At 42.7% G+C, this 21,625-nt stretch overlaps 1 protein-coding gene across 4 annotated transcripts in view; it reads right to left on the reverse strand.

Moving 5' to 3' along the window:
• Positions 1-4,114: 4,114 nt before the first annotated feature.
• The window catches only part of LOC110498013 (chloride intracellular channel protein 4), a 29,863-nt gene continuing 12,352 nt past the window's right edge, over positions 4,115-21,625 (reverse strand). Inside the window, exons 1-8 of one of the 4 annotated variants that reach the window (XM_036954939.1) lie at positions 16,117-16,381; positions 15,833-15,923; positions 15,140-15,238; positions 10,870-10,979; positions 8,318-8,443; positions 8,071-8,177; positions 6,704-6,885; positions 4,115-5,966 (exon numbers count right to left, since the gene is read on the reverse strand). In XM_036954939.1, the coding sequence (XP_036810834.1) occupies positions 5,802-5,966; positions 6,704-6,885; positions 8,071-8,177; positions 8,318-8,443; positions 10,870-10,979; positions 15,140-15,193 (744 nt within the window). In that variant the 5' untranslated portion in view covers positions 15,194-15,238; positions 15,833-15,923; positions 16,117-16,381 and the 3' untranslated portion in view covers positions 4,115-5,801. Of the gene's footprint in view, positions 5,967-6,703; positions 6,886-8,070; positions 8,178-8,317; positions 8,444-10,869; positions 10,980-15,139; positions 15,239-15,832; positions 16,382-21,625 lie in introns of those variants that run through there. The other 3 variants (XM_021574544.2, XM_036954940.1, XM_021574543.2) reach the window with 3 other exon arrangements.

The raw sequence follows: 21,625 nt of genomic DNA on the forward strand, positions 1-21,625 counted from the left end.
CAAGCGGGCTGTCATGTTCCCTTTACTGAGGAGTGTCTTCCGTCTGGCCACTCTACCATAAAGGCCTGATTGGTGGAGTGCTGCAGAGATTGTTGTCCTTCAGGAAGGTTCTCCCATCTCCACAGAGGAACTCTAGAACTCTGTTAGAGTGACAATTGGGTTCTTGGTCACCTCCCTGACCAAGGCCCTTTTTCCCCGAATTGTTCAGTTTAGATGGTCGACCAGCTCTAGGAAGTCTTGTTGGTTCTAAAATTCTTCCATTTAAGAATGATGGAGGCCACATGTGCAATCAATAAAATGTACCATGGGTGGACTCCAAACAAGTTGTAGGAACATCTCAAGGATGATCAATGAAAACAGGACGCACCTGAGCTCAATTTCGAGTCACATAGGTCTAAATACTTACAGTATGTATTTTTTTAACAAAGTTGCAAACATTTCTAAAAACAGGTTTTTGCTTTGTCATTGTGTGGTATTGTGTGTAGATGGGTGAGGAAAAATATATTAGAATAAGGCTGTAATGTAACAAAATGTAGAAAAGGTCAAGGGGTCTGTCACAGATCCCCCGGTACTGCTGCTCATTCTGTTCACCAGCTCCGAAGGTCTACGTCACTGGCCTTCTAGGCGTCACTGAACTGGATTCATTACCACCAACCCCAGACTGTCGTCTCATTACGCACACCTGGTTCCCATTCCCCCTGATTAGTATGTGTATAATTGTGCCCTCTGTTCCCCATTGTTCTTGTCTATTATTGTCCCATGTCCGTTGGTCTTGTGAGTACCTGTGCTCTGTTGTATCGGCTTTCGTGCTACGTGTTTGTGCACTTGTTAGTACAGGTCTCGTCCCGTGTATTATTTAGATGTTTACACCTCGCTCTTTTGCTTGGGTTACATCCCTATATATACAGTGGGGCAAAAAAGTATTTAGTCAGCCACCAATTGTGCAAGTTCTCCCACTTAAAAAGATGAGAGGCCTGTAATTTTACTCATAGGTACACTTCAACTATGACAGACAAAATTAGAAAAAGAATCCAGAAAATCACATTGTAGGATTTTTAATGAATTTATTTGCAAATTATGTGTGGAGTAAAAAGTACAATATTTTCTTTAGGAATGTAGTGAAGAAGTAAAAGTTGTCAAAAATATAAATAGTAAAGTAATGTACAAATACCCCAAAAACAACTTAAGTAGTTGTCACGCCCTGACCTTAGTATTCTTTGTTTTCTTTATTATTTTGGTTAGGTCAGGGTGTGACATGGGTGCTGTATGTGTCTAGGGGTTTTGTATGTCTATGGGTGTTTACTAGTCTAGGTGTTATGTATGTCTGTGGTTGCCTAGATTGGTTCTCAATTAGAGGCAGCTGTTTATCATGTCTCTGATTGGGAACCATATTTAGGCAGCCATATTCCTTGGGTATTTCGTGGGTTATTATCTATGGTTAGTTGCCTGTGTCTGCACTTGTTTATATATAGCGTCACGTTCGTTTTGTATAGTTTGTTTAGTGTTTCTTCGTTAATAAATAGAAGAATGTAGAATGTATTCACATCACGCTGTGCTTTGGTCTCCTCCATTCAACGAACGTGACAGAATAACCCACCAAACAAGGACCAAGCAGCGTGAAAAAGAGTGGAGGACATCCTGGACCTGGGAGGAGGTAATGGCAGGGGACAAGACCCTGCCATGGAAGCTTTACCAGACAGCATAGATGGGATACACATACAGAGACAGCGGGGTGTTGTTCCGTTCGCTTGGATAATCACTCCAGTGAGATACATTCAGCCTCTTGCGAATTGAAGGAAATTTATGAAACACAAAGATGAAAGAATTTTTTAAATGTTTTTCTTTTGTCTTTTTTTGGGAAGCCTGGCTTTCCATGGCATCCATGAAAACACGCCATAGGGTACCAGTCAGTCACTATGATACCAGTCAGTCACTATGATAACAGACATGAATTGGGAATATGGCAAAATATATTGTCTCTATTGGATTCTTATGTGACCACAGATACCAACAAATAAACAAAATACATATTCAGTTCTAAAGAACAAGGGTATTGGCTGAACAACTGTCATATTAGTGCATTTAATATTGTTTGGTTAAAAAATCCTTCCAACCACTTGCTCAAAAACATATTTTATGACCATATAGTAACCAGAGATACACTCATAACATGTCATTGTCTCTCTCAGGAGATAACATCACATTGACACTATGGTTATGGTGACTAGCGCCCCCTGTTGGTGATCTGGCTCCTGCCTTCCTGTTCACGCCCAGAGCAGAGACTGGAACACAGAAAAGGCTATATGTACACTCCTGACCTGCAAAGCGATATTTAACTTCAGAATTTGTTAACATTAGGTTAGGGTTAAGGTCAGTTTTAGAGTTTAGTTAGTCGTTTTATAGGTCAGGAGTGTCCTTATAGCCTCTCCCCTGCAACACAGAAAATACTTAACATATCAGACACACAACAACCCCTCCTGGTTTCTCCCTCATTACACAATTACCATAATACACCACACTCACCTCACCCCTAATAACTGTGGTCTGACTGAATGATAGCCAGCCTTGTTTTGGTTACACACACACAGCTCCAATTCATCTGTTTATGTCTGGGTGGATTTCCTCTGTGTGAGTTATGAGGAAAGACAGAGACAGTGTGAAAATGTTATTTAGCCAGAAGAGAATGTCTGGGAGTGAAACGTGACACTTTAATGATCTGGAGGACACCCCTGCACCTCTTCCTGCTTGCCAGTATAACTTGTTTGTGCAGTGCAACACGGAAATAGTTCCAATTAGGAGCAGACAGGGTCCAAAACATGATGAAGCAGCTGAAGTCTGAATGTGAAGGCATCTTCAGTTGGAAGGAGGGTGGACATTCATTCCACTTTAGTGAAAACTATGAGGTCAGTTAATTAACAAACTGAGGGGTATCCACTGAAGCAAGCTAGATCTACTCAGGGTTTCCTAAAGCTAACCAGCATCAGTTAGCTTCACATTCCAGCTCAGACTTCATATATACTACAACGGTGGAGATTGCTCGTCGGCCTGCTGATATCTAGCAGGCTTGTAACTTCGCGTGCATGTCGCACATGGCTAGTCGAACGCTAAACTCTTCATTGAGACAATGCTGAAACGTTATTCCATGGGCGAGTCAATTCCGCATTTAAATTTGTGCCGAAAGAAAAGTTATCGTGCAAATTCAGCAGGCTATAGTTTGAAATAGGCTTTTATTACATATCTTTAACACCGACTTTGTTGTGCTTCTCAATACATCTTCAAATTTATCATAAAAAAATTATCATACAAGTGTTTATACTGTGCGTGAAGTTTAAAATGCAATCTGTCATTACTAAATGTGTAATGTCATACTTTAACAACTTTTTTTTTTTACACAAAAACAATTGATTAATAAAATATTTAATCAGTAATCTTCCTCAAATGAAAGGGATGATGACGCAATCTTTGCAAGAGGGAAGGAATCTAATTACATTGGTCCTCAAATCGTGGCTCAGTCATTTAATTCAGGGTGAGTGAAGTTCAGTGGAGGCTGGTGGGATGAGCTATAGGAAGGCTGGCTTATAGTAATACATTGAACGTATCAAACATATGGAAACCATGTTTGACTCAGTTCCATTTATTACATTCCAATGACCCTGTCCTCCTATAGCTCCTCCCACCAGACTCCACTGGTGGAGTTAGCTGTGAGCAGGTTAGTTCTGAAGGGTTCGTTGCCATATAAACTTACCTGGCTAAAAGGTGAGCCACTTTCATATGACCCGGTTATCCCGATCAGAGTTGACCAAAGATACCTCTCTAACTCATTAAGAAAGCTAAACTTAGATATGTATTTTTGGTTGTTGAAGCAGTTAACCTTGAAATGGGCATGGTCCATCTTTGTGAAAAAATAGAAAGTGATTTCAGAATATTAAGGCAAGTTAGCTGGCTAATGCATTGATCTTGCTTTGGAGTATACTCCCCTCTGCTCTGTCTCCCCTCAATCACCCATAACATAATGACATGTACAGTGACTGTAGGCCCACTAGGTAACTGATTTTAGAACCTATTGATCCTGCGTTCTGGAACAGCCCCTAGCAATCACAGCTACAAACCAGAGTGCCAATAAGAGGTTTATTTCAATGAAGTCAATATTGTTTTAAAAAAAAATCAGGATATTTTCTTCTGACATTGACATACACGTCATTACAGTGATTTTGGAAAATCTTCTGCGCAGGAGAAAACAAAAAAGGCCAAAGGAGATGTCTTCTAGTATTAAAACCCAAGCAGGTAAAAAATGCCTATTTTCCCCAAAATCAAACCAATAAGTGTACAAAATGTACACATTGAATTCTGAATAATCAAAACAAATATTTACAACTCCTTTTATGAAATGTGTATTACAACAAATGTCTGAAAAGATGGCGGCAAAACACGAGGAGATAAAAAACAAAACAATATATATTTCTGCTTTATCCACACCAAAGCATTTTGGAACTACGAAAGAAAACTACATTCACTACCTTTTGAGAGCATTTGAAATAATGAGAAAATGAAATCCTACATGATATTCATTATATTACCATTCTCCTCTCCCCGATTCCTTTTCTCATAAATATCTTTAGTGTCATCTTCCCTGATGCCTGACTGCACATCACCGTTCCTCTGTATTCTATGGGAGAAAGAGAAAGTGTGTGGTTTTTATACTTCGCTAGTTTAGATAGCAGGAGTCATTCAATCCACAGTGAGACCAGAATTAATGTGCCCTTTTTGGTGGCTGAAGTATAATATAAGCTACCACTGCTGCCAGAACAACACAAACTAAAGACGTCCCTTCATGCTTTACAGGAGAAAATAAAAAACAGATGTTATTTCTGGTAAAATAGAGCTTCACTGCCCAGAGTGTCAGTGTCTATATGGAGCTGTGATGTGAGGCAATGGAGTGATGAAGTCTATAAATGGTTGTTTTTTTCTGCTAGATATGATCTAATATTTCATTGCTACATATTTCATTAATCTCAGGTTCCATTGTCCTGAGCTGAAAACATCTCATCCAAGCACCTGCTACAGGTACATCTCAGAAACACATCTGAGCTCAGCATAAGGTCAAGGAGGAAAATGGTATCAGAGCATGGAAAACATGTAGCCTTACTTCTATTATAGTTGTTGCAATTGACTTAAGCAGCGCAACAGTAAAATGAAGCATATCGCACCAGTATGTCCAACTCGGTGGTTTGGCCTAGCGTCTGTCTACATGCAGTGAAACCTGCCTTCATTTATCCTCTAGAGCCAAAAACACTGAATCTTTCAACACTGCATAAATCAACTCTGTAGCCAAAACACAAAACACAATTTCAGCTTTGTAATTTTCACTTTCATAGCAAGCCTAAAAAGCAAATTAATATTGAATAGCTGAACTGAAAATAGAAAAACACAGGTTGTGACCATATTCCCATGAGGAGACAGAGGGTCAGCCGGAAGGCCACTTCATAAGGAGTGTGTTTAGATTGCCCTCCAACACTGATAAGCTCTGATACACACCAGCCTGCGTCTGATCTGGGAGATCGCCATTCAAATCATCATATCAAAGAGAAAACCTAAAAAAAGTTCTAAACAATGGACCGTCAGTAAACTTTCTGAGCTGCTTCATGTACTCAAGAGATCTCCAAAAATAAAAGGGAAAAGTAAGAACAAAGGAGCTCATGCATTGTGTTTGCTCTAAATTAGGAGAGAAGGAAAGGTAGTCCATAGTTTTCTTTCTCCTGTCTAAACAGACCAGTCCCAGTGTTGGGTGTAAGGGGGGGAGCCTATTTGATCAGCCTCTTGGCCACGTCTTGGTAGGCGATCTCGATCTCTTTGTCACTGGGGCAGGTGTTGGTGAACTCCTCGTGTGTGTAGGCGTTCTGCAGGTACTGCCAGATACCTATCATGTCCTTGGGGATGTCAAAGCCTCTGTACTTCTTGGTCACCACCTGTGGATGGAAGGGGACATTGACTAATTAATGTAGTCTTAGATAAACTTCTAGAGAAGAGGTCCCACTGTAGGCCAAGGATGGTACAAAATGATTTGGGTAGCAGAATGCATATATCACTAAGTGCTCTGGGCTTTGCTGTGTCAAGATGTAGATTTGTCCAAAATAAGCATTCCATTTTACAATAAGAATTCAACTGTGTGTGTACACTGAGTATACCAAACATTATGAACACCTTCAAAATATTGAGTTGCGCATGGACGGGCATTCGTCGGGGCATGGACTCTACAAGGTATCGAAAGCGTTCCACAGGGATGCTGGCCCAATGCTTGACTCCAATGCTTTCCAAAGTTCTGTCAAGTTGGCTGGATGTCCTTTGGTCGGTAACCATTCTTGATACACACAGGAAACTGTTGAACATGAAACTATGCAGCGTTGCAGTTTTTTGACGCAAACCAGAGCACCTGGCACCTACCATCATACTCCATTCAAATGCACTTAAATCTTTTGTCTTGCTCATTCACCAACTGAATGACACACATACACACCAATCCACGTCTCAATTTTCTTAAGGCTTAAAAAGTATTCTTGTAGTGAATTTAACAGGTGACATCAATAAGGGATCATAGCTTTCACCTGGATTCACCTGGTCAGTTTATATCATGGAAAGAGCAGTGAGTATACAATGTTCTGTACACTCAGTGTATAATGTCATGTTTATTGGCCTCTGCTCTTACCTTGACGATGTGCAACTTGGGAAGAAGGTTGCAGTCAGCCAGTGTCATGTTGTCACCATCCAGGAACTTGCGAGTGGAGTTCTTGACGTCCTCAATGCTGTTGTGGTCGATCTCGTCGGGCAGTGGGGAGCGCAGGTACTCATCCAGCTTCTGCAGGGTCTTCAACAGCCCACGCTCCAGACCTACAGCAAAAAAAGGAACATTTATCATCTCTATCTAAGTTTGTTGGAACCTCTCCAGCTTGCTGATACTAAATAATGATTAATTTAAGATTGACTTCAGGTGTCCCTGGTGGTAATTACCACAACACTAGCACAACAACTATAAACTGCATATAGCAATCACAAACCAGCCTGCCTGCATTGTGTTGAATATTCTAGACCACTTTTCAAACCGACACCACAGGATACGCACAGCAGTTCTGTAGTCTGCCACGCGAGGGCGGCATTTTATAGCAAGATGGCAGAACTTAAGCTGCCTTGCTGAAGTATTTTGAGAGAGTACATTCCTTGATCCCAGTTTTTGGCATTATCTTGAGAGCCCAAATAAGGAGTAGTTCATACAACCAAAATAGATAGCTGGGGTTGGACTAATTGTGGCTCACTGAGCAAATTCGACTTATTGGAATGTTATGTATTCAAGTCAGTTGGAGAGTGTGTGACTGGGCATATTGTGTTTTACATTTTACAGTGTGACTGTCCTATAAATAGGGCATGCCTATCATTCAGATATGACTTTCAGCAATAAAGTACTGTTGACATAGCCCAGAAGACATTCAAAGCCAACCATAACGATAGGTCAATATTTCCACAGGGTGGAGAATAGAAAGAAACCATACCATCCAAGATACCAGAGGACATGAACTGATACTGTGTCATAAACAGCTTACCCCAGATTAACATGGCATACAGACAGAGAAACAATAGCCAATATGACGGAGGCAAAGCTACAGTATACTGTCATCTGTTGTCTTGTACAAAACAATGCCTGTTGGCAATATATTTATAGCTGTGGCATGCCTGTTAAACAAAAGCCAGGGGAGACAAGAGAGTTGCTGTGAGCTCATTTCCAGACCATCTCGCTCTGTTGTTTTTACCAGGCTGTTTGGTTGTTTCTTTAGAGAGCCCAGCCAGGTGACATGGGGTACAGGGGGACAGTGTCAGGAATGGTACTGGGGACAGAGAGAGGCCACCACGGAGAACAAAAGCTCTATGTTGACATGTTAGCCAGCCCCCCCCCCCCCCCGCGTTGTCACCCAGCCACCAATGACCTCAGGCTACTGCTGTCACCTAGCAACCACAAAACTGTTGAAGCACATAGGTTTATGTGTGTGCTTGTTAATTCTGTTATAGGGAGTGGAAGCTCACCTTCGTTGGCATTGGGTTTTGAGTTTTTGATGAAGGCTGAGAACTTGGCAAAGATGTCCATCCCAGCTGTGTTGGACTCAGGGTGTCTGGCACTAAGCTTGGTGAACCTAAACACACACACACACACATACGATACACCTGGTTAGATCTCAAACAAGCAGAGTGTATACTGTAACCTAGGTATCTACACTTGGAGGCAGTGTGATGTACTTAGTGGGCGTGACGAGCTGTTACCACCCAGACTCACTTGGGTGGGCTGAGGACATCCTCCAAGAACTCCTCTATCTTGTTGACGTCTGTCTTGACCTCCCCGTTGAAGGTGATGAAGGGAGGGTGTGTGCCTGGGGCCAGGTTCTGGAGGTCTGCAGGCTTCCTGGGAAGAGGAGAAGACAGGGGATTTAGTGGGCATGTCACAACACACTGGTAAATACCCATATCAGCCAAATGCAATGCATACCTTATACTGTGTAAAGTCCTTAATGTTGTTGAAATGTCTGTCTCATTTGTATGGATGACTTTGCTGCAAAACCAAGTTCCCCCTGGGGATAAAGTTTTATACTACTACTATACAACTGAGACGTCACTGATTACTCACTAACCTTTCACTTTATATCCCTATAATCCATCTGGTCTCGGTCTAGTCTTTGACAATCATCAACTATCATTAGTGTTATTCTGTTTCTTCCCAGGGCCCAGTTCTATTGCTTTCTCATGTCATTGGAGGTGGCTGTGGCCCACGGACAGGACACAATTCCCAGTCCCAGTTCCATGCTGAACTGTTCTAGACTTTTCTAGCCCTCTCTAGTGCTCCCCTCACACACACAGACCCTGGGCTGGAATTTATTTTCAACAGGATTGTGTACGTGTGTTTGTGCATGTGTGTGTATGCCAAGTTCATTCCTCTGTCCACAGTGCTCAGAGCAGGCTTGTTTTGTTCCAGGTGACTGGGAGGTGAGATATGATGAGAACACACACAACATAATGAGGATGTGATGAAGGACCTGTCAACAGCACAAAGCACCTTTGTCATGTTTCATAATGACCCACACAAACCAAATCACTAAATTACAAAGCAAAATAAAAACCTTTTTAGGTCATACAGTGTAGAAGTATTAGCATTGCCATGACTGAGTTAATTGACAAAATAATATGGAGCAAATTAACTTTGATGCAGAGAACAGCCTACCACTGACCTATCCATAGAGTGATTCACATGCAAGCCAAGTCAGTGGTTAAGATGTCCCTATAAGGGGAGATGTGAAACACATTCATAGGACCAACAAGTCACAGGGGCACCAAAACAGGAAGTGACCTCAACCCTTTGGAATGAGCACAGGAAGCACACTTGCCCCATGGCAACATTAAGGGGGAGGAGGTAAAAGTGTTCACTCAAGAAGATAAATAAAAACGCTTTAATCATAGACCAAAAATAGTTTTCCATACCAAGGTTGCAAAATATAAGATTAGAAATCGGAATTCTACATCTTTCCTTACTAAGTGGGCTACTCACAATCACATCAATGTGGAACGGTAGTAAATCAAATGTAATGTATTTTGAGTTCCATATAGTAATAAAAAGGGATAAAATAAGACAAATGATTTTGCAATACTTTGCCTTTCTGTTGACTGGAGAAAAAGTGAAGCCTTTATCAGTCCTGGTCTGAACAGCTGAACAAAGACATGTTTGACAGAGGGGGAAACAGACACTGTTAAGTGGGCGGACATCCTCCACTGCCTTTTACAAGACCTCCAGAAGCTTGTTTCCCATTACACACCCTCACCACAGACATAGACGTACATGCACAAATACATTCACAGACACCCACAGACAACATTCACAGACACTGAACGACAACATTCTCAGACACCCACAGACAACATTCACAGACCCCCACAGACAACATTCACAGACAACTTTCCAGTACCTTCAAAAGTGAAAAGGTTGCTCTTGGTACTACTCAATCTTGTCTTGTCTAGATTACCCTCAGGACCGACCCTGGCAGAGGTAGCAGTGTTTCTGAGCTCTCTCAGGAGAAGAGATGCAAAGCGATAGAAAAGCATCTACGTGGATGAGCTTTCCCCTCTAAAACACTTCATCAGAGAGCCTGCTTTATACTGGACTGTCTGAGTCAAACAGCAATGATGAAAGGCCCATGGAAATGAAGAGTTCATTTGACCATATCTGAAAATAATCACACATATGCCAGCAGCCTTGGCCTGGGAAGAGGAAAAATAATCAGGTTGACTCATCGAAGGACATAATGGCTGGGTAAGGAGCTGCCACGCAGCATTACAGTGAACATGGGGAAGAAAGTTTGCTGTAGTTCCAGCCGAGGCTAAATAGTGTTCAAATGACTTTGGGAGGGGAAGATTATCATTTTAGATCCTGTTTTAGAGTAAGAAAAATAACATCTAGGGAGGAAGTGAGCACAACCTCAATTAGCCCCTCCAAAACGCAGCTTGTTTATTTTCCAGATTTCTCGGGTTTGGAAAGGTCATGAGAAATAAGACCAAATAAGCAATTAGGGCGGTGTGCCTGTTTGAGGTGTGGCTGGATCAAAGTGTTCTGCTAGGCTACTAAGGTCTTAGTGGAGAGCCCAGAAAAGCTCTGAGAGCCAATGAAAGAGGAGAGCAGAGAGAGAATATTCCCCTGGCTTTCCAGGAGCTAGTTGAGAGCTAGGGGACTGAGCTAGCTAGATAGTGTGACATGTGTTGGAGGAGTGAGCAAGCAAACTAGTGTGATGTCTGGTGGAAGAGTGAGCTAGCTAATGTGACGTGGTGGTCTGGTGTCTCCCTCACCTCTTCAGGTCCACTGTGGTGACGTTGAAGACCACTCCCTTCAGCCACAGGATCATGAAGAGTCTCTGGGAGAACGGGCAGTTCCCAATGCTCTCGCCATCACTTCCCGCCTGAGAGAGAGAGGGAAAGAGAGGGTGAGAGAGAGAGAGAGGAGAAGAAGGTTAGATTAGGTAAGACTACATCAGCATTATTCACGTGGCATTGTTTTCACACAACCACAGAGAAAATGCACCATGGCTGGAAGGATAAGAGGCAGGGAATCCAACATGGCTGACAAAGATTTAAATGGCTCTTGTAAACTGATCACAATCAAGTTAAGGTTGAGCCTTAAAATGGATAAAAGTCTTGGAACACTGATATTATCAGACCTCTGTTCTACAATCCAATGACCAGTGGTGTTTTACTGCACTGACCTATTTTGAGCAGACAATGTTTCTTTCACTCAGATTAGAGACTAGCTCCCTGAGTCCCAGAGAGCAGGCTAACCTCTGTCTCAAACCCTTTAGCACACTTCCACAGCCGCCTCCATTCATCCACACTACCAGGCAGCCAAGTGGAACACAAACCCCTGAAGTGACTGAGAGGGACTCTGAGAGGGAGCTGGACAGCTTCTTGTTTCTTTAGACCTAAAGAGAGTCTGATGTATTTGAGTGGGAGGGGGGATGATACAGTATGTCTACCAGTGTCTAATCACTGTGCTCAACAATCACCATGACAACATCACTGAAGGTATTTTGATTTGTAACACATGCATATTGATGTGTTTGATGTGTATTGAATCATGTATACAGGGCCATTCTGTGAGACAATTGGTCTCAGCATGAGTCCCTGTTAAAATAAAGGTTAAATAAAATGTAATTTATAAAATGAACAATCGACTACATGCCATCCAAACAAGAGACATGGACAAACTAGGCAACTGTTCTCAGACAATCACTGGACATGGGGAAAAACAAGCAACTACCCACTAGTACAGGCCCACTTTCACGTTGGGGATTTTCCTAACCCAAAATAGATCTGCCACCTTCACCTCCCTTTCATGACAAACTACTACCGTGCATTATGATAGTGTACACAGGCCTCCAGCCCTAGCAGTAAAAACGAGGCAGTGAGAGAGATATTCTAAACACTCCGCTGGCAGACACACTGTCCTATAAACACACCAGAGATCTCTCCAACTACCACTGTCAGCACACTCTCCCTCTCTCACTCCCGATCATCCTCCTCAAGCTGGTTCATATCAATGATGCTCTAGAGTACAAGCAAATCCCAGTTTCCAGCTTAGGTTGTGTGTACAGAAATAGTTGTGGGAGTAAGGAAAAAACGGTAGATCGAAGAGAGGGAGTTTTTGATGCAACTATCCTCCTCTCATGTAACATTAATATGTTACACGTGTGTAGTAATTACTAAATAGGAAAGTGAAATTAAATATTCATTAGTAAAGATCTTGCTTGTGTAAACAAACATACTATAGCTGGAGGAGCCAATCGCCGTTGATTTGACTCCTACTAGTAATTAGTAGGAGATTGACACCCAAACTACACAACACAAATAATTTGACTGTCACTAAAATGTCTTCTCTAGGCCGTCATTGTAAATAAGAATTTGTTCTTAACTGACTTGCCTAGTTAAATAAAGGTTCAATAAAACAAAACAAAAATTATCTGACATTGGCCCCAATGTCCCAGTTCCTTATGCCTCTTCCTCTTTTAAGAGGATCAACTCAAGCATGGTCTCAGCAGCCCCTTTCACACTGTCAAAATCTTCCCCCATTCGATTTACAGAACTGGTTATGGAGTGTTCCATAGACGGTGAGCACATAGAAGAATGCCATTCTTCTCAGTGCCAGTTAATTCTGAAGAATGCCCCGTATTCATTCATTCTGAAGGACAGGGACTCAAGGTAAAAGGAGCATTAAGAAAAGGTATGTATATTTTCTCACTGTGTATTACTTTAGCAAGTCTTGGCTCACTGAAAGGCGGCATGCTCATCAATTTGTCTCTCCTTGTCAGTCACTTTGTAGCCTACTCTCCCTTCTACCTAGCCTCCTGTCCATCTCTTTCACTTTCTCATTCCATGTCTCTCCTTCTGGCCAGTGCAGAGGGCATCTTAAGGAAGAGATAATTCCTCTCTGAGATTCAGGCCCATTCCAATGTCAAATACACGAATTAAAATGGCATACTACAGCCTTTTGAGTAATGGACTGGCGGACCTGTGCCAAGATAGGGCTGGGCTTCATGACACATTTATAAAACTTTATTTTTATTCCCATGGAGCTAACGTCCCCCTCTACCACTAGAAATCCGATAAATAATACGTATCCAAAACTTTTTTCAAAAGAGGTACGACCTGAAGTGATCTTGTGAATGAATAGGGAACTTTGTTTCCAGAATGTTCCTGGCAGTGTGTCCAGCTAACAGCACTCTGCTGGTGTGCACAGACAGTCTGTTTGTCTCTCTGTGGTGTGGAGGCCCAGTGTGTTCTCTCTGTTTGATCTGCCTGCTGGCTGTCCTACAGGCTGGAGTTGCTGTTCTGTTGTTAGAGCTCAATTCAATAAATCAAAAGGTTAGATTAGATCACAGCCTTTGTTCAGTGTCCCCTCCTTATGATTCGATTCCTGTGTATGAAAGGCTTGCCATCAAATCGTATTTCTCTGTTTGGAACCTCAGGCAATTGTTATCTAACAAGAGACCAGTAGCTGATACTTGTGGGACTATAGAGACAACAATGTGTTATTTTCTGCTTTTATCCAGAGATTGTATTCTTGTTGGTGTGTCAGGGGTAGGAATGACAGCACAACATGGTGACTATTCCCATGACGATCGAGACCAGACTCATAATAAAGAACTGATTATCATTGCACAGAGGTAACCATGTGAATGGCATCTTTCAGAATAAAATGGTACGTAAACATAAAGGACATGGGCCGTGTCTGAAATCTGTCTTGCCTACTACTTACTTAAAGTGCATACTGTGTACTATCAATACTACGTACTATTTATCACGTACTGTTTGGTAAAAAGTATGCCACAGGCGAAACAGATACTTTTGGTGCGTTCAAGACAACTGGGAACTCTAAAACAACGAGCTCAGACTGGGAAAAATCGCAACATCAGTGATCTTCAGCTCAGAGAAGTCAGAGCATGTTTTTTTCCCAGTTGTCTTGAACGCACCATCTGTTATGGCTTCACATATGAACCAGACAAGATCATTTATAGCCCCACCCAGTGACCTTTCTCCATTGCCTTTCACTAACACCGGAGTGTTGTTTTGGGCTAACATTAGCTAATTAGCTAGCATTTAGAACAACATATTTGGGGTAAACTTCTGTACCGTAGGTCTATGCAAGTATCAATTGAAGAGTCAACTGAAGCTTAAAAGGAATGGGAGATGAAAAGCGCTATAGAAATATTATCAATTACTATACCAAAGATGGTTTATTTAGAACAAAAAAATATAACAAAAAATCTCTGACAAAGGCCAAGAGGCCGAAGCGTAAGCTTCAATAGAAAAAGTGATGCTAGCAAGAGCAGTGTGTAGGTTTCTTTTTCCTTTCAAGTTATCTGATCGTTACCAGTCACCTGCAACATGATAGCTCAGATGTAGGAATGTATTTTTGAATGTTGAAAGTAAAACACACCAACAGTGGATGTACTGGTATCAAATCAAATGTTTAACAAACAACAAACACATTTCAATGAAAAAAAACTGAAATCCCCCCAAAAAATGACACCAAAAACATTAGAAAATGAATAGCTAAATTAAATACCATACAAAATACATAACTACTTCATGGCCTCTAAAATGGTCATAAGACGTGCCTCCCTGTCAGTCACCTCCTTCTCCTGACTGGACCTTTCTGGGAGGGAGAGGAGCCCACAGCTGCACCTTGGGAGGATGAGGAGATGATGTTCATGACCGGTGGGGTGATGGAGTGGCAGCCCCCCAGCGCCTCATCCATCACCACTTTTAGGATGCAGCTGTGGCCTCCCCTCCCTCAGTGCTGACTCCAGTGGGGGGAGCTTTCAACTCCTGAAAAATGATCACTTTCAGCATCAAACATACTACATGTAAAGCCCTGGTATTATGCCAATTACAGTACATTTCTCTGGAATACGTGAACCTTTCTAACATGTTTCTTTTCACACTTATATACATGAATGTGCAGTTGAAGCATAGGAAATATTTTTGGAAAGTTTTGGTGCTCTCAGAGAAAAGGGTAACTTTATTAGCCAAGTACAGCTCAGCAATAAATGTCAAGCTAACATACAGTAGCATACTGTGTATTTTTGCTTAAGGTTCTCCCACTTCTTTTTTCACCCATGCAGGTAATAGAGGCCCCTCCAGCTCACACTCCTTCACGTAGATCCTGAAAAGACACAAGATCAAGTACAACATTAACCAAAACATGAGCAAAGTAGAGTTGTGTGAACTTTATGTAGATAGCCAGACTGCCACATACATTATCAAATTGGAGCGCCAAGGTGAAACAGTAACGAGTGCATGTTACCATTACTTACACCATAGCAGGTTATGTGTGCAATGAAACTAGACCCATTCAAGCGGTAACCATTCAGGTATAAACTAATATTGCATGGCATGAACACTACAATCAGCTCAACGCAGATGAACCAACGTCGGGAGAACTAGAAGAGTTGTTGGGACCAGCACCGCTGTGGAAAATAGGAATGTAGGCTACCGCGTTACTAACGTTATAGCTAGTGATATTTACAAGTAGCAGCTAGCTAGCTAACATTAAATATGTTAGCTCATTAAATATAGTTGTCGCTCAACAGCAAGTGACCCTGTAGCTAAGGTTACTGTTCTAACAGTTAACTTCTAGACCTACTAAGGCATGTAGCTAGCTAAAGGCATGGTAGGCAGCAGGCTGCAGATCTGTTTTCAAATATCTATATACGATGAAATAGTTGTGATAATTTTAAGAAGAACAAAAACTACTTACATTTGAACACCACCGTAGAAGCTTTGCTATTCGCAATCTTCGAAGTTATTTACTCAAAACTTGCAGCCCCTCCACTTCCAATGCATTGTGTCTGTGAAATTCACAAAAAGTGTGCAGCGAATGCGTCATTGCGTTGTTCCCGCTATTCGTTCATTTCAGTTGGGCATCACCATATCTAATTGACAGCAGATGATCAACTGTCGTCAAATCCGAAATGAGTATGACATCCAAGCATTTCAAGTATATTTGATTTTCAAAATGTCACATACTCAAAAACAGCCTACTTTTTAGGACGAAAGTATTGGTATTTGGACACCGCCGTGTATTTCAGCCATGTTTAGTATATGAATGGAGTGAGCAGCAGCTTTAGGAATGAGCTCCTCTCCTCAGGCTGCAGAACCAGTGGTCAGAGATGGCCAGCCACAGTGCAGCAGCTGAGAAACCCTTTCTCTGTGTCAGAACATGGCAGGGATGCTGTCTACTGGAACTACAGCAGCAAAGAGCAGACACAGCCCTCTGGCATGTGTTTCCGGCAAAGAACCTAGCCCTAGTCTGCTATTTCTACTGAGACTCCCTGCAGCCCTACCTTATCTGAGACAGAGGAGAGGGGAGGGAGAATGGTGTAGGAGGAGGGAATACAGGAATAGAATAGACTGGTGGAATTAGCATAAACCTAGTTAAGGAGAAAGGGAGACAAAAAGGCTAGATTGAGTGGGTGAGAAGTGTCTAGGGGAAAGAAAGCAGAGCGCAAGCCACACCCTTCTCAGCACTGTGAGCTTCAGAAGCAGCATGCTGCTTGGCACTCTCCTCTCATCCTTCTTCCACAAACTCAAACTGTTTTTATGACATAGGAACAGAGTATGTGAGCGGTTGGAAATCCAGCTCATGAAGTCACTCCATCATGTCCTTTCCAACTGCTCACTCCACGCTCACAGGAGAAAAAAAATACTGCTGCAAATTCGCACCGTTCATTAAAATCACAATTTAACCAACGTTTTTGTGCCTACCTGGACTTGCCATTTGGGTTTGAAGTATTGAAACCAAACCATATGATTTGAATGAAATATATTTGAATAAACATTAAGGTGAATGTAAGAAGCGCACATAATTTCAAATAGTCTACATGTCACATTAAATGTCAAGCTGTATAAATGATTGGAGAAAGGAGCAGGAATACGTAAGAGGGGATTTTAATACTCGACCCAAAAATACAACATGCCATGAAAGGCACTGGGATGAAGCCCAAAACAAACACGTACACAAAAACACAGGGCTGTAACCCAAACAAAAGAGCGAGGTAAAACCTCTAATAAATACACAGGATGAGACCCATAATAACAAGTGCACAACAATACACGGGACGAGACCCATAATAACGAGTACACTGTACACTCAGCACCAAAACCACAGGTACTGACAAGACCCACAAACTTGGGAACAATAACCGACAAGACAATTGTGACAAGAGGGCACATGTATACAATTACTAATCAGGGGAATTGGAATCAGGTGTGCGTAATGAGACAGTTCAGTGTCACTGTAACCCCTGTCTGAAGCCCTTAATTGTCAATGAATCATGGCTTAGTTCTGTCTCTCTGGGTGGTGAAACAGGCCATCTTAACACTGTTCTCTCTCAAGTTTCCATTGCTCTGAGCAGTGTCTCAGAACCGTTACATTCACCAGTGTGAATACAGAGGTCCTTGTGGGGAATAACAAGCAGGAATATGGAGGAAAGGCACAGAGCTCTTTTGTTCGTGGACAGTTCTGTGGGTGTCAATGGATAAAAAAACAGACCAATAAAATTTGAAGTGAGGAAATAAATTATTTTGGGCCAGCACCTAATATGGTCATGAGATCACACAGTTTCCAGAAAACAAACCAGAATCTGGGATTCAACAGTAATCGTAATTTCACATGTTATATGTGGTAAAAAAATTACTTATTTAGAAATATTACTGAACAAGTATCATTCACTACACGAAATAGCCTAGCACTATCCATTTATCTTCTTACTTTTCATGTTAAAATTAGTCAGGAGTTGCTGATGATTGCATCATATTCCACATAAATTCCTCAGAGATTACACATTGTCCCAATGTTCTTTTGGTTTGAATAGGCCCATTTCACTTACAGCAAGCAACACGTGCTACAAAAGCTGGCAATTACCAATGAACGTTAGGCTTTTGATATGAAAGTAATGAGAGAACCTGAATCAACAGAGACACGGATCGACACGTGTATGCACACACACGCACACAAACGGTCACGTCACACACACACACAGCTGTCTGTCCGTTGGAGAGGATGACTCATGCCGAAGTCACAGAATTTCCAGGGACGCCCACCGGCGCACAATGAGACCTCAGTCAGTCCCCCATCTACAGGAGACACACATACTGCCAGGTCACCAGTGGAGAGGTCATAGATCATGATATCACTTCCCCCCTGACACGGTCTGATGGTAGAGCTACTGGTGTAAAGACAGTCTTGAGCCATGTCAAGACTGATGGTACAACTATATCACAACTATATTGAACAAAAATATAAATGCATGTAAAGTGTTGTTCCCATGTTTCATGAGCTGAAAAAAAAAGTGCCAGGAGTTTTCTATTCGCACAAAAAGCTTATTTCTCTCAAAATTGGTGGACAAATTTGGTTGCATTCCTGTTAGTGAGCATTTCTCCTTTGCCAAGTTAATCCATCCACCTGACAGGTGATGCATATCAAGAAGCTGATTAAATAGCATGATCATTACACAGGTGCACCTTGTGCTGGGGACTTATGTTCCCTCTAAGCTGCTTGCGTGTGCAGGCACACAGTGGCCCAAGACTGAGAAAAGCACGAGATTGAACTCAACTCAACTTTCTTGAGTTTTCCCTGTTATTTAACACTATTCATGTTTCCCTTTACTGTGGCAATTGTGATCGAATCAACGCAATATTAGCCACTTTCAATGCAACATACCGAAACAAAACAAACTATGCAAGAGATAATGTTGAAGGCAGAACGCATCAGAGTAGGATTCTATTGAATACGACTCAGCCCGTACTCTACACAGACCAGTGCAGCATAACCAATCAGTCAAGTGAAGAGCTTTTTTTTGTCTTGAATGGGCAGTGTTGTATTTTGAGACAGGCTTTAATAAGCTAAGTAGCCAATAGTCAGAGGGTAGCATAATTTGTCTGATTCTCTGTAATAATGGTATTGGAATAATAATGCATTTATTTTGTAAAGTGGTTTCTTGCATCAAACAACACAAAAAACATGTTCAGTCACCTCCTTGTCTGAAGGATAAGTAGATAAACAGATTAATGTCAAGCCAAGCATGTTTTTTGCAAAAGTTTTTTTTTTTTTTATGTAGGCCTACATTGAACATCCCATATTGGCTGCTACTGTAGGCTGAATGACAGAACCGCTATTCCCATGTTAAAATGTTATGGGATACATTTTCTCCATAGTTTTTGATGGTAGGCCACTCTGGCATTATCTACCAAGGGAATTCTCTTCGATTATAATCACAGCCGTATATATTCCCCCCAAAGCAGACACATCGATGGCTCTGAACGAACTTTATTTGACTCTTTGCAAACTGGAATCCATTTATCCGGAGGCTGCATTCATTGTAGCTGGGGATTTTAACAAGGCTAATCTGAAAACAAGACTCCCTAAATTTTATCAGCATATCGATTGTGCAACCAGGGCTGGAAAAACCTTGGATCACTGCTATTCTAACTTCCACGACGCATATAAGGCCCTGCCCCGCCCTCCTTTCGGAAAAGCTGACCACGACTCCATTTTGTTGATCCCTGCCTACAGACAGAAACTAAAACAAGAAGCTCCCGCACTGAGGTCTGTTCAACGCTGGTCCGACCAATCTGATTCCACACTCCAAGACTGCTTCCATCACGTGGACTGGGATATGTTTCGTATTGCGTCAGACAACAACATTGACGAGTACGCTGATTCGGTGAGCGAGTTCATTAGAACGTGCGTTGAAGATGTTGTTCCCATAGCAACGATTAAAACATTCCCAAACCAGAAACCGTGGATTGATGGCAGCATTCGCGTGAAACTGAAAGCCAGAACCACTGCTTTTAATCAGGGCAAGGTGACCGGAAACATGACCAAATACAAACAGTGTAACTATTCCCTCCGCAAGGCAATCAAACAAGCTAAGCGTCAGTATAGAGACAAAGTAGAATCTCAATTCAACGGCTCAGACACAAGAGGTATGTGGCAGGGTCTACAGTCAATCACGGATTACAAAAAGAAAACCAGCCCGTCACGGACCAGGATGTCTTGCTCCCAGGCAGACTACATAACTTTTTTGCCAGCTTTGAGGACAATAAAGTGCCACTGACACGGCCCGCAACTAAAACATGCGGACTCTCCTTCACTGCAGCCGACGTGAGGAAAACATTTAAACGTGTCAACCCTCGCAAGGCTGCAGGCCCAGACGGCATCCCCAGCCGCGCCCTTAGAGCATGCGCAGACCAGCTGGCTGGTGTGTTTACGGACATATTCAATCAATCCCTATCCCAGTCTGTTGTTCCCACATGCTTCAAAAGGGCCACCATTGTTCCTGTTCCCAAGAAAGCTAAGGTAACTGAGCTAAACGACTACCGCCCCGTAGCACTCACTTCCGTCATCATGAAGTGCTTTGAGAGACTAGTCAAGGACCATATCACCTCCACCCTACCTGACACCCTAGACCCACTCCAATTTGCTTACCGCCCAAATAGGTCCACAGACGATGCAATCTCAACCACACTGCACACTGCCCTAACCCATCTGGACAAGAGGAATACCTATGTGAGAATGCTGTTCATCGACTACAGCTCGGCATTTAACACCATAGTGCCCTCCAAGCTCGTCATCAAGCTCGAGACCCTGGGTCTCGACCCCGCCCTGTGCAACTGGGTACTGTACTTCCTGACGGGCCGCCCCCAGGTGGTGAGGGTAGGCAACAACATTTACACCACGCTGATCCTGAACACTGGGGCCCCACAAGGGTGCGTTCTGAGCCCTCTCCTGTACTCCCTGTTCACCCACGACTGCGTGGCCACGCACGCCTCCAACTCAATCATCAAGTTTGCGGACGACACAACAGTGGTAGGCTTGATTACCAACAACGACGAGACGGCCTACAGGGAGGAGGTGAGGACCCTCGGAGTGTGGTGTCAGGAAAATAACCTCACACTCAACGTCAACAAAACTAAGGAGATGATTGTGGACTTCAGGAAACAGCAGAGGGAACACCCCCCTATCCACATCGATGGAACAGTAGTGGAGAGGGTAGTAAGTTTTAAGTTCCTCGGCGTACACATCACAGACAAACTGAATTGGTCCACCCACACAGACAGCATCGTGAAGAAGGCGTAGCAGCGCCTCTTCAACCTGAGGAGGCTGAAGAAATTTGGCTTGTCACCAAAAGCACTCACAAACTTCTACAGATGCACAATCGAGAGCATCCTGTCGGGCTGTATCACCGCCTGGTACGGCAACTGCTCCGCCCACAACCGTAAGGCTCTCCAGAGGGTAGTGAGGTCTGCACAACGCATCACCGGGGGCAAACTACCTGCCCTCCAGGACACCTACACCACCCGATGTCACAGGAAGGCCATAAAGATCATCAAGGACAACAACCACCCGAGCCACTGCCTGTTCACTCCGCTATCATCCAGAAGGCGAGGTCAGTACAGGTGCATCAAAGCTGGGACCGAGAGACTGAAAAACAGCTTCTATCTCAAGGCCATCAGACTGTTAAACAGCCATCACTAACATTGAGTGGCT

The sequence above is a fragment of the Oncorhynchus mykiss genome, chromosome 19 (assembly GCF_013265735.2).
Source record: "Oncorhynchus mykiss isolate Arlee chromosome 19, USDA_OmykA_1.1, whole genome shotgun sequence".
In the NCBI taxonomy this organism is placed as follows: domain Eukaryota; kingdom Metazoa; phylum Chordata; class Actinopteri; order Salmoniformes; family Salmonidae; genus Oncorhynchus; species Oncorhynchus mykiss.